Source organism: Microtus pennsylvanicus, chromosome 11 (assembly GCF_037038515.1).
Source record: "Microtus pennsylvanicus isolate mMicPen1 chromosome 11, mMicPen1.hap1, whole genome shotgun sequence".
Taxonomy (NCBI): Eukaryota; Metazoa; Chordata; class Mammalia; order Rodentia; family Cricetidae; genus Microtus; species Microtus pennsylvanicus.
The window spans coordinates 89,785,968-89,798,383 of record NC_134589.1 but is presented as its reverse complement, the minus strand read 5'-3'; the positions used below and the strand labels follow the sequence as shown (position 1 = coordinate 89,798,383).

General features: G+C 47.2%; 1 protein-coding gene across 2 annotated transcripts in view; it reads right to left on the bottom strand.

Moving 5' to 3' along the window:
* Positions 1 to 617: 617 nt before the first annotated feature.
* The window catches only part of Rab40c (RAB40C, member RAS oncogene family), a 37,650-nt gene continuing 25,851 nt past the window's right edge, over positions 618 to 12,416 (bottom strand). The window contains exons 4-8 of one of the 2 annotated variants that reach the window (XM_075941448.1): positions 11,861 to 11,921; positions 3,687 to 3,764; positions 3,193 to 3,415; positions 2,280 to 2,440; positions 618 to 798 (exon numbers count right to left, since the gene is read on the bottom strand). In XM_075941448.1, the coding sequence (XP_075797563.1) occupies positions 781 to 798; positions 2,280 to 2,440; positions 3,193 to 3,415; positions 3,687 to 3,764; positions 11,861 to 11,921 (541 nt within the window). In that variant the 3' untranslated portion in view covers positions 618 to 780. Of the gene's footprint in view, positions 799 to 2,010; positions 2,441 to 3,192; positions 3,416 to 3,686; positions 3,765 to 11,860; positions 11,922 to 12,416 lie in introns of those variants that run through there. The other variant, XM_075941447.1, reaches the window with a different exon arrangement.

The following is a 12,416-nucleotide window of genomic DNA, read 5'->3' as shown; positions in this document are numbered from 1 at the left end:
ACCAGGCGCCAGTGTCTGCTGCCTTACAAAAGAGCTGTGGGTGAGCCGACTCCTGGTGATGAGGGGGCAGGGACGTGCCTACGGAAGAGCGCAGGTGGCACCTGAGCCAGGGGCCATGTTTAGAGTGAACTGTATTGCCCCATTCAGATTTGCCTTCCAGTATATCAGACATAACCCTAGCTGAGCAGGGCCCTGCAAAGCCCCATAACCTGCTAGATGCTTTCCTGTGAAAGGTACCAGCTTCAGGTTCCACTTGCAGATGTGTTCTTGAAGCAGTGGTAAACTACGTGAAACAGTCTGCTGTAGGCTACGAACGAAGGCTCTTGTGAATAGTTGAGGCTGCCTGATGCTGGCCTGGCCAAGATTAGACCCCAGGAACCAGTGTGGCTTGTAACCAGGCCTGGCTACTTTGTGGCTGGGAATGTAAACCCAGTGGATGGATGGCTGCAGGTCACCGAGGTCAGCTGCAGAGGACAGTTAACAAAGCCTGGGATCATATTGGCAGGCACAAAGCAGTGCTGGCTCCTGTGGCAGAGCACACTGTCACACCCCTCACCACCCCCAATAAGCTACAGGCCCACGAAGCCAGACCAATGTTCACAAAGAAAGACATGAGCTCACTGCTGAAGTACATTTACTGTACAAAGAAGTAAGAACGAAGAACCCAGGAATGGTGGAGTCCACAGCAGCAAGGGTAGTGTTGATGGCGTACACGCAGGCCAATCCAGGTCCTCAAAGTCTATACCACTCTATTCGCGATTCCAGAGAAAAGGTCTCTTATCAACAGCAACAGGACTGGTGGGGAAAGGTGATGCTTGATTGTATCCAGCCTCTGGGCCAGGTCCCAGGGGCTACTGCTTATCAGGCAGTTCCCACAACCATAGCCCTGTCCCTTACAGGCATTAACCCAACCTCTCAGAACAGCAGGCTGGCGCTGTGTCTACCAGTGCCCTAGTAGCATCCATGGCAAGATGGTCTTAGGAAATGTGCACTAAGAAAGTCCCCAGTAAGGGGTCATGGCTCCTGCTATGGCCAGGGCCCTGAGGGCAGGAGGTAGAGTTAAGCACCAGCGTGCCTGAGGACTGTGTCACCAGGCAAGGACAGGAAAGCAGTCACATAGGACATCCACTGGGGACAACCCCACGGGGGAGAAGGCTGACTAGGGTGGATTGGGGTATGAGGAGCACTGTGGAGGAATAGTCCATGGCTTCAGAAGTTGCTCCACCTAGTGGGTCCCTATGGTTGAGGCTGCTGTTCCATAGAATGTCACTAAGAAACAAGTTAAAGAGATTCCAGTGACATAAACTTACAGGTAGAAGGGCCACAATAGGCAAGAAGCAGCTAGGAAACACAGTCAAGGTTAACGAGTACAAGCTGCTAGACCCTGGGGTTCCAGGCCTTGTGCCCAAAGCTCAGATACCACTGAAGACCATTAAGCACTTGAGTTCTGCCTCAACCTGGAGATACTGAGTGTATAGTAAACATCACTCAAAGTGCCAGGGCACAGTGGAGAGGGATACAAGTGGGGTTCCCAGGTGCAACCAGCTTCTCTCCTAGGTCTCAGGAGCAGAAGCCTTGCCTATGTCCAGCATACTGACCACCTTTGTCAGAAATGAAAGCTGGAGCTAAGACTGCGGCCAGAGCATCTGGAGCAAACCCTGGGCCCATCTGTTTCCCACTGGCCTCGGAGCAACATCAACACCCAGAAAGGGTGTTTATAAACCCAAAGGTCATCTGGCTTCAATGCTGAAACTCTCCATCACTGCTTCACCCCTCCTTCCCTGACATCCTGAGCTTCCCCAACAGCTGATGTGGCTATGAGGGGCATCCAGGCTTCCCTGACAGCCCTTTAAAAATGTACAAAACAGGTAAAATGTTCTCCATATAAATAAAGGGGAGCCAGGCTCACTCCCAGCCTGGAGTCCAGGATTGGTTCAGACCTGGTCCCCGTAGCACCAGCAGCCCTGCTGCTTGGTCTGTGGAGCATGTCTCTCCCTGCACGCCCCTTCCCTCCACTAGCTCAGATGTGGAGGAAAGCCTGGGAAGACCCAGGCATGGTTGTGTAGCCAAGTCTTCCTGCACGCAGTAGGGCCTAGTGCCTGGCCAGGAGTGCTCCAGCATTAACTCCGAGTCTGAACAGGCGGAACCCACAGGTTCCGCTAGGAGATCTTGCAGTTGCTCCGAGAGCAGTTCTGAGGTGGACTCTGGGGGGGACGGATGGACTTGGACCTCTTAAGGCTGTTGCCCTTGCTGCCACTGCCCCCGGCCCCACTTGCCAGGGAGTAGGAGCGGCCATGCATCATGACAGCGTTCATGCCGTTGGCCATGGAAAAGGACTTGAGGTGGCTCTTGATGGTGACAGGTAGTGGGAGCTTGTCGATGAGGTGCACGGGGGTACAGGAGACAATGGCACGGCAGCAGAGGTCCTGCAGGCTGAAAACTGTGAGGGGAGGTAAGATGGAGGAGGGAACAGATAGGTAATGAGATTTTATGAGGGGAGCTGTTGAGAGGTACATGGTTTTCACATTACCTGTGAAGCTTGGCTGAGTCTCAAAACTCCTGGTGGCTTCACCAGCTCAGGGATCCTGGATGCCCCACTATCTGTACACTGGGTGGCTCCTATCTCCTGCCTTCTTAGAGCAGAAAACACTACAAAGTGTTCTTAAGAGAGGCCAGTCTGTCCAGATGCTCTATAAGACTGGGTGAGGACGCAGACTAACTTTGGAATGCAGCCCTTGCTATAGCTCTAGTTGGAGGTTAATTCAGTCTTGCCTATAGTTGGCAGAAGTCTTTTGGCTCAAGAGAAGATTTAGTTACTCTGTTCTCTGTGGCTTCATCTTAGGGTGACATTGTAACCATCTCTGTGCCTAGCAGGGAGCCCTACTGTAAAGTACCCTGTGAGTAAGGCCATCATTAGGGCTTCTGGTCAAGTATATGGACAATGATAGATACTGCTGAGCTGCACATACTACTTCTGTGACCATTAGCAGTGAAGGTGACTGTGCAGAGCTCTGCTCTCAAATCATGGCAAAGAAAGAGATCACTTGCTCTAGGTCTGGGCGGGCAGCCACGTGACTGCAGCTCTTAAGAGACTACTTATACTCTAAATGCACTATCGATGCCTGCAGCTCCACCATCAGTCCCCATGACTCCACTAGCTAGCATCCTAGCTGAACTAAGCCTCAGTCCCACCTCGATTGGGCCTCCATATCTTCTCCATGCCATGCCGCATAAGAACGATACGAGAGAGCTCAGTGAAGGACTCAATGACGTTGAAGTTGCACAGGGGGCTGACTTCAAAGAAGGTCATGCAGTTCTTCTCTGCGTAGGCTCGGGCCTGCTCCGTTGGGACTTGCCGCTTGAAGGCCAGATGCAGCCGGTTCCCAACCAGGATCCGGGGAACACCAGGTGCATGCTTAGGAGGGGTTCAGAACTCAGCAGAGGCACAATCACAAGCCACCCCCACCCCTTGGCCATAGGCAGGGCTCCTAATGTCTGCATTCTGCAATGAAGCAAGTCCAGAAATGTCTGGATGGAGCCAAGTAGACAGTAGAGTTCAGCTGTTCATTGCTGAACAACACTCCCAGGGTAGGAGAGGACTACATTGGACAGCACTCTCATGAAGCATACCCCAGTCACAACTTGTTCCTATAGTCTTTCCTGGAGAGGCATAAACCCACACCTACCTCATCGATCTCCTTGATCCACCGGTCAATGCCATCAAAGGACCAACGGTTGGTGATATCATACACCAGGAGGATTCCCTGCAAGTTAGATGAATGGCGATTATCCACAGGCATGTTTGGGCCCATTCCCAGGAGAAACTTTTTTTTTTTAATATTTATTTATTTATTTATTTATTTATTATGTATACAATATTCTGTCTGTGTGTATGCCTGCAGGCCAGAAGAGGGCACCAGACCCCATTACAGATGGTTGTGAGGCACCATGTGGTTGCTGGGAATTGAACTCAGGACCTTTGGAAGAGCAGGCAATGCTCTTAACCTCTGAGCCATCTCTCCAGCCCCTCCCAGGAGAAACTTGCTGGATAGGAGTAGTCACAGTTCCTAGACAGGGCTAGGAACATGGTCCAGAAGACTACAGATAATTAGCATGGTCACAACCTTTGGACCAGAAATGCATCTGCCACCCAGGAGAGCAGCAGGGAAGGGACCTTCTTTGAGTTAAATTGGCCCAGCCCACATATGCCTGAGAACACTGCTGGAGCAGAACTGACTTTTTAACAATATTTTAAATCCAGGCCAGTCACAGGCATTACTCTGAAATCATTCAAAAGCCACACAGGCTATAAGCCCCCCCATCCCCCCAAAAAGGTCTAAGCTTTGGTTGGGGGAGGAGTGTGAAGAGCCACAGAACTCACTGGAGGACCAAGCATTCTGGAAGTCAGTCTATCAGCAAACTCCGCTGTAGGGGCACCTGGGGCTGAATGGAGGCAGCTCTGAGTTTTTCAGCTCCAAACTTATACAGCAGAATGTCAGTCACTCGGAGCAGTAGTCAGTGAGGGCTGCCTCAGTCAGGCTAAACAGGATTTGCTACAGGGCTTTTCCTGCCACATCCCTCAGAGACCAATTACTGGGAGCTCAGCTCTGGGCTGTCTCCATCTGCCTCAAATATCCCAGCGGGACCACCTTCGTGGACTCTCCAGCAGGGGTGGTACTGAGCGAGCACATTGCTCATCACAAAGGGTTAACATACTGCAAATCTGCCTCTCATCCTGGGTTGATTTTGAGAGGTCAGCAATCAGAGTCCACCCACTGAGTCCCTCACTCCTCTTCCCACAGGTTCTCATACATGGATGACAGAGAAGGGGGACAAAAACGGGCAAAGATGGGAGTAGGAAGAGGGAAACAGAATTGCCATTTCTGAAAACTCATGCTAGTCCCAAGTCCTGCTGAGATAAAGATAGCCTTACCCAGAGGTAGGTAACAGGCCTGGCTCAAGTAGAGCAGCAGCTGGGGAGGAACTTCTCTATCCTGGAGGGATCCCATACTTTGAGGTCAGGTACCACTGAGAGGAGGCAAACTGAAACTGCCCGACCTCAAGGAGCCAGGTCAGTGAGTGAAAAATATATTTATAATAACTAAACATGGCAGAGATGGAGGGCCACATTTATAATCTCATCATTCAGAAGACTGAGGCAGGGGGGTGGGCTGCAAACTGGAGGCCACTCTGGTTACTAGTCTAGATAGCTAGGTCTAGGCCAGCCAGACTATATAGCAAGACCCCGACTAAAAAACGGATAGTTAAATGAAAATGGCCCCATATGCTCATATATTTGTATGGTTAGCCCCCAGCTGATGAACTAATTAGGAAGGATTAGGAGGTGTGTCTTTATTGGAGGAGGTGAGTTGCTAGGGGTGGGTTTTGAGGTTTCAAAAGTTTACCTAGGCCCAGTGTCTGTCTGTCTCTGCCTGTTTGCAGATCAGGATATAAAGCTTCCAGATACTTCTGTAGCACCATGCCTGCCTGCATATCACCATGCTCTTGACATAATGATAATAATAAACTAACCCTATGAAACTGTACACATGCCTCCAATAAGTGTGTTCTTTTAGCCAGGAGGTGAGGGCGCACACCTTTAATCCCAGCACAATATTTATTTATGTTCCGTTGTTGATTTTTTAGAAGTTGCATGGGGTGGATCTCTGTGAGTTCGAGGCCAGCCTGGACTACAAGGGCTAGTTCTTCCAGGACAGGCTCAAAGCTACAGAGAAACCCTGTCTCAAAAAAAAAAAAAAAAGGGAAGTTGCCTTGGGGGGAAAAAAAGGAAGTTGGAAAGTTGCCTTGGTCACTGACGTCTCTACAGTAACTACCTAACTAAGACAAGACCAACTAACAATTAATAAAGTCTCTACTCTCTTCCCAAATCAACAAACAAGCACATATCTTGAGCACAGGGAAGCAAGCTGTCATCTGTTGCAAAGGGAGAGGCCAGACTTTGCAGGTGACAATGCCACCTACAGCATCACGGCACCTAGCAATATGGCTCCTAAGGATTATCAAAGGTGTGTCAAAGCCCACCCTCAGGAGACTCATCTCAGTAGGTTTTAAAAATGAAGGCTTTCTTTTGTGGGGTGGGCGGGGAAGGGCAGCTAGAATGTAGCTCAGTGGCGGTGGCAGAGTTGTAGCTTAGAATACATGAGGCCCTGGATTCTAACCCTGGCACAAAAGTAGGAGGGAGGAAGGGAGAGAGGGAGAAAATGTCCAGTGGCTGGGGTATAGCTAAGTGGCACAGCATACAATGTGCAAAGCTCTGGATTCTATACAGAGCATAGCAAAAGCAACAAAAGCAAAAAGTTCTAAGTAAGTATAGTTGATAATCACAGTAAGCGTGCATAGTACACTGTGGAGTGGGAAACCGATTCCCATAGCTGTGTATGCTGACACTTGAAAGCACAAACGGCATCGTGTATAAGAAGTTGACACAAACACGCGACAGGTGGTATGAGGCTGGATGGCTTTTCATTTCCTGCTTATGTAGACCTTTTATGTATGAGCTTTTTGTCATAACAAGAATCTGTGTTCTATTTAAAAAAGTGAGCAGAAGGGGCTGGAGAGATGGCTCAGTGGTTAAGAGCATTGCCTGCTCTTCCAGAGGTCCTGAGTTCAATTCCCAGCAACCACATGGTGGCTCACAACCATCTGTAATGAGGTCTGGTGCCCTCTTCTGGCCTGCAGACATACACACAGACAGAATATTGTATGCATAATAAATAAATAAATATTTTTTTAAAAAAAGTGAGCAGAAGGCCCACCTCCTGGAAGACAAGCCCTTGACCTGGCTGCCCCTCACCCCGGCTACCCCTCCTAGTAAAAGCATTCCCAGCTTTACTGTCAGGCTTTACTGGGAGAACATTCTATGAGTGAGGGTTGGAGTAGAGAAACCAAAGTAGCCATGGATTTCCTAGAGAAAACCATTGGTGATGAACTGCAGGCACTTCTTTCTTACTAGAACCAGCCTCCAAACCACCGTGTCTCAAAGAGAAAGTACAAAAGACAAAAAGACTCTCCTGCACATTCTGTCTTCTTCCTCCTCCGCCTTTCTTTTTTTCTGAGACAAGGTTTCTCTATAACAATTCTGACTGTTCTGGAACTCAGAACTTTGTAGACCAGGCTGACCTTGAACTCAGAGACCCACCTGTGACCCACTCCCGATCCCAGTGCTGGGACTACTTTTTAAAAAAACATTTATTTATTTTATGTGTATATGTGTGTGCCCAAGTGTATGTACATATGTGGAGGCGCCCACAGAGGTTAGAAGAGGTATTGGATCCTCTGGAACTGGAGTTACAGATGGTTGTAAGCCACCATGTGGATGCTGGGAACTGAACTCAGGGTCTCTCCATGAGCAGTCAATTTGTGCTCCTAAAATCTCTGAGCCATCTCTCCAGCCCATTCTGTCTTCTTAATGCTAGTCAGATAATGCTGATTTTTAGACCATTCATAACTCAAAATATAGACATAGGCTCCCCTTTCCAGTGGCCTGCTCCATTCACAAATGACTCTGGAAAGTGCCCTTCAAAGGGTCAGCCATCATACCCCAACATTTAAGTGCTCAGCCCTTCCTGAAGAGCAAGCAGCACACTACACCAGGCCTATTAACTAGTTTTCGGCTACCTTCTTATTTTTTTAAAAAAAGATTTACTTACTAATATGTATACAGTGTTCTACCTGCATGTACACCTGCACACCAGAAGAGAATACCAGATCTCATTATAGACGGCTGTGAGCTACCATATGGTTGCTGGGAATTGATCTCAGAATCTCTGGAAGAGCAGCAAGTGTTCTTAACCTCTGAGTCATCTCTCTAGTAGGTTACCTTCTAGTGGCAAACATTTGACGTGCCTCTGAACATACACACTGTTTTGTTGTTGTTGCTGCTGCTGCTGCTGTTTTGTTTGTTTCTTGAGACAGAGTTTCTGTGTAATAGTCCAGGCTGTTCTGGAACTCGCTTTGTAGACCAGGCTGGCCTAGAACTTAAAGAGATCCACCTGCCTCTGTCTCCTGAGTGCTGGGATTGAAGGTGCTCACCACTACCACCTGGCCATATACACTGTTTTTGTTAAGTTTAATACATAAGATACATTTTGAAAAGTGGAACTAAGTCTAAGAGTAGGTTCCTTACTGTTACAACTATTATTATTTTTCAATACTATGTAGCCTTGGCTGTCCTGGAACTCACTATGGAGACCAGATTAGCCTCAAACTCAGAGATCCCGTCTATGCCCCCCTATTCCTGGGATTATAGGTGTTTGCTGCAGTGTCCATCTTTGTACATAGGTACTAGAAACTGAACTCAGGTCTTACACCTGTATGGCAAGCACTACTTACTGAGCCATCTCCCTACCCTTTAATTTATATACCAGAAAACATATAAGTTGAGACAAGGACATTGATAATTTTTGACAAAGAAATATACCCATGTAATCACCATGCCAAGATGTAGAGGCCCTGTGGGAGCGGGTGGAGGGGACAGAGCTGATGTCAGATGTCATCATCAATCACCTTCCACCATTTTTGTGTGTGTGTGTGAGTGTTACAAGGTCTCTTACTGAACCTGGAGCTTGTCAATTTGGCTAGACTGGCTGGTCATTAAATTTTAGGGCTCTTGCTGTCTCTGCTTCCCCAGTATTTGGATTACAGGTACATACTATTTCACTTGGCTTTTTTTTTTTTTTTTTTTTTTTTTGCTTTTTCGAGATAGGGTTTCTCTGTGTCACTTGGCTTTTAATATGAGTGCTAGGGATCCAAACTTGGGTCTTCATGCTTGTATGGTAACACTTCACTGATTGAACCATCGTTGCTGCCCTCTAAAGTACCTTTTAAAAATAAAAATTGAGGGGAGCTGGAGAGATGGCTCAGAGGTTAAGAGCACTGGCTGATCTTCCAAAACACCGATGCAAATAAACTAAGAATAAATAATTAAAAAATTAAAAATTGAACATTTATTCTCAGCACTCAGGAGGTAGAGGCAGGCAGATGTCTGTGAGTTTGAGGCCAGTCCCATCTATCAAGTTGCAGGCCATCCAGGGCTACTTAGCAAGCCTTTGTCTTACTCTGTATCAAAATAACTAACAAATGAAAACCAAACCCTACAAATTAAGCTGGGTCTGGTGGTATGTGCTTCTAAATGCAGTACTTGGGAGGCTGGGGTAGGAGAACTGCTATGGGATCAAGGACAGCTGATGTTACATAGTAAGACCCTGAGAGAGGGAGAGAGGGAGAGAGAGAGCGCTGTCATGATTCTACATACCTATTACCCAGAAGGTAGAGGCAGGAAGATCAGCTCAGGACTAGCCTCAGAGATGGCTCCTGCTGCTAAGCCTGATAACCTGAGCTTGATCTCAGCAATCCACATTGAGGAAGAAGAGACTAGCTCCCAAAACTTGCCCTCTGAATTCCACTTATGCACACTCCCCTCAAATAAATAATACATGTAAATAGATAGGCACTTAGTAATATAATGTATCTGTGTGGTCCAAACTCCCAAAGTATAAAGAGCCAGGGTGAAAAACTCCTGTCTTCCTACCTCACACACCCTGGTTGTGTTAAAACATTCCCTTCCACACACATGCACACGCACATACACACAAACATACACACACAAGCAACTGCCAGGTGCCAAGAGGCATGCGGATATCCTCCTCAGCAATGACCTACTAGTGTATCCTCTACTGCTTCTCATAGAAACCCTTCCACATAAACAAATCCACTCTGCCCTTAAAGGACAACATACTCCTGTACTAATGGAAGTAAACGCAAGCGCAGCTGGACAGCACCTCCTGCTGGTACTGGTGTGGCCCCACAGTGAGTAGATATTGTCAAGCCTGTCTTAGGACCTCCATACCAACCCAGGGGCACCCTCTCTCTCCCAGGAGGCAGCACAGGACCATAGGAATTAAGAGGCCGCTTCAGGACTCAACCATAAAAACAGGCTTGGCCACTGGTGAGGACGAAAGGGATTCGGTAGCAGCCACAAAACAGTGCTACATGTGACAAGTGACAAAAGCAAAGGAGAAGCTAGTAGCCTTTGCTTGTGCGATGTGCAAGACTCAGACCTTGAGAGACCCAGGAGACAAAGGGTAGGAGAGCAGTAAGACATGTCCTATTAAAATGCCTTGCCAGAGCAGGACGGTGGTGGTGCATGCCTTTAATCCCAGCACTCTCTGAATTCAAAGCCAGACGGGTCTGCAGAGTGAGTTCCAGGACAACCTGGTGCTTGTGCTTGTGTGTTCTTTCCTCTCAAAACAACAACAACAACAAAAACTCAAAAACTTTTTAATTTTTTATTCATCGTTCTCTTATAAAAGAATAATGGGCAGAGAGTGGTGGCTCATATATTTATTTCTAGCAGTTGAAAGGCTAGAGAAGGAGGCTCCCTGCAGAGTTGGAGATCTGCTTGGGCTATATGAAGTATGAGATCCTATCTCAAAAATCAGGGAGAGTTGCGGAGATGGTTCAGTGCCTAAAAGTACTGACTGCTCTTACAAAAGACCCAGATTTGAGTCCTTACATAGCAGCTCAGAACCATTTGTAACTCCATTCCCAGGGGATCTGAGACCTTCTTTTAACCTCCATTGCTACCAGGCATACATGTGGTGCACAATCATACATGCAGGCAAAATACCCATATACATAAAATACATTTAAAAAATAAAGTGAAGGGGCTGGAGAGATGGCTCAGAGGTTAAGAGCATTGCCTGCTCTTCCAAAGGTCCTGAGTTCAATTCCCGGCAACCACATGGTGGCTCACAACCATCTGTAAAGAGGTCTGGTGCCCTCTTCTGGCCTGCAGGCATATACACAGACAGAATATTGTATACATAATAAAAAAATAAAATAAATATTAAAAATTAAAATAAATATTAATAAATATAATAAATAATAAATAAAATAAATATTAAAAAAATAAAGTGAAGAGGGTCCTGTAGAATTTATCCTTAGACTAATGTTCCTCACTCCTGGTTGTCTAGAGGTAGGGTCTGGGTCTGAGGGTTTTCCGGCTCTTGCAGAAGTTTGAGGTGCACCAAACAGAACTGAACTTCCCTTCACATCCCTCATGCAGAGTAGCACAGGATCTAAAGCAGTTCTATTTACACAGGTCTCAGCTACTTTCCCTCTGGTTTCAGAATGAAAGCTTTAGGGGACTCCAGGGAACAGGGGATAGCTAGTCACACCATGCATGGTACTGTGTATGCACGGTGCTCTCCTACTGCCAAGACAAGATCCCCATAGCCTATTTTCTGCCCAGAGAATCAGCTGCAGCCTTTGTTAACATTTCCAGTCTGCAGAGTTCTAGCTTTGATACAGCCCAAGTCACCTCCACATTCAGTCACACCCTTAGGAGACACACAATTCTGTGTGTGAGGGAAGTATGGCTTCTGGTGAAACAAATGGATAAGCTGCACCTCAACAGCTTGGAGAAGCCACTGCAGTGGCTGTGCTAAGTTCAGGGCACATCTTAAGGCACCATGAAAACAGCAAGGGTTCATACAGGGACACTAAGAGGCAGGTACAATAGAGACTCAGTTGCCTCCCACATAGGCAGCCTCGAAATGAGGCTACAAGGCTAAGAATCCTTCCTACACAGATGGGCATTTGGAGACCTGATGTCTGGACATCAAAATCCTTGGGAAAAAAAGGGCTGAGGATGCAGCTCAGTAGTGGAACCCACCAATCATGTACAATAAGGGCCCAGAGCTCAATCCTCAGCGCTGGAAGAAAACAAAACACTTGATCAAAAAGAGTAAAGTTCTTAGGGAACTGGCAGAATAGTGATACCGGTTCAGAAAGAATCAGGAGAGGCACCTACCAGACAACATAATGGTGTTGGTCTTACCTGTGCGCCCCTTGAGTAGGACCTGAAGATGGTGCAGAACCTGCCCTGGCCCGACGTGTCCCTGAAACACACAGGAGGGTCAGCAGCATGCACAAGTATTCCCAGTATAAGAGGCTCAGTCCTGTCTCCTTTTTTTTCTTTTTGAGACAGAGTCTCACTGTGTAATTTTGACTAGAATTGGCTACATAGAATAGGCTAGCCTCGATTTCACAAAAGTCTCTGCCTGCCTCTGCCTCCTGAGTACTGACTGGGATTAAAGGCAAGTGTACACACAGCTCCTTCTTAATTTGTGTTTGTTTTGGTTTTTTGAGATAGTTTCTCTGTGTAACAGGACTAGCTGTCCCAGAATTCACTTTTTAGATCAAGCTGGCCTTGAACTCACAGAGATCTGCCTACCTCTGCCTCCCTGAGTGCTGGGATTACAGGCATGTGCCACCATGCCCAGCCTTAATTTTTAATTTTATGTGTATGAACAACACATGCATGCCTGATGCCCATGAGAGGCCTGAAGTGAATGTTAGACCCACTGGAACTGAAATTATACACTGCTGTGAGC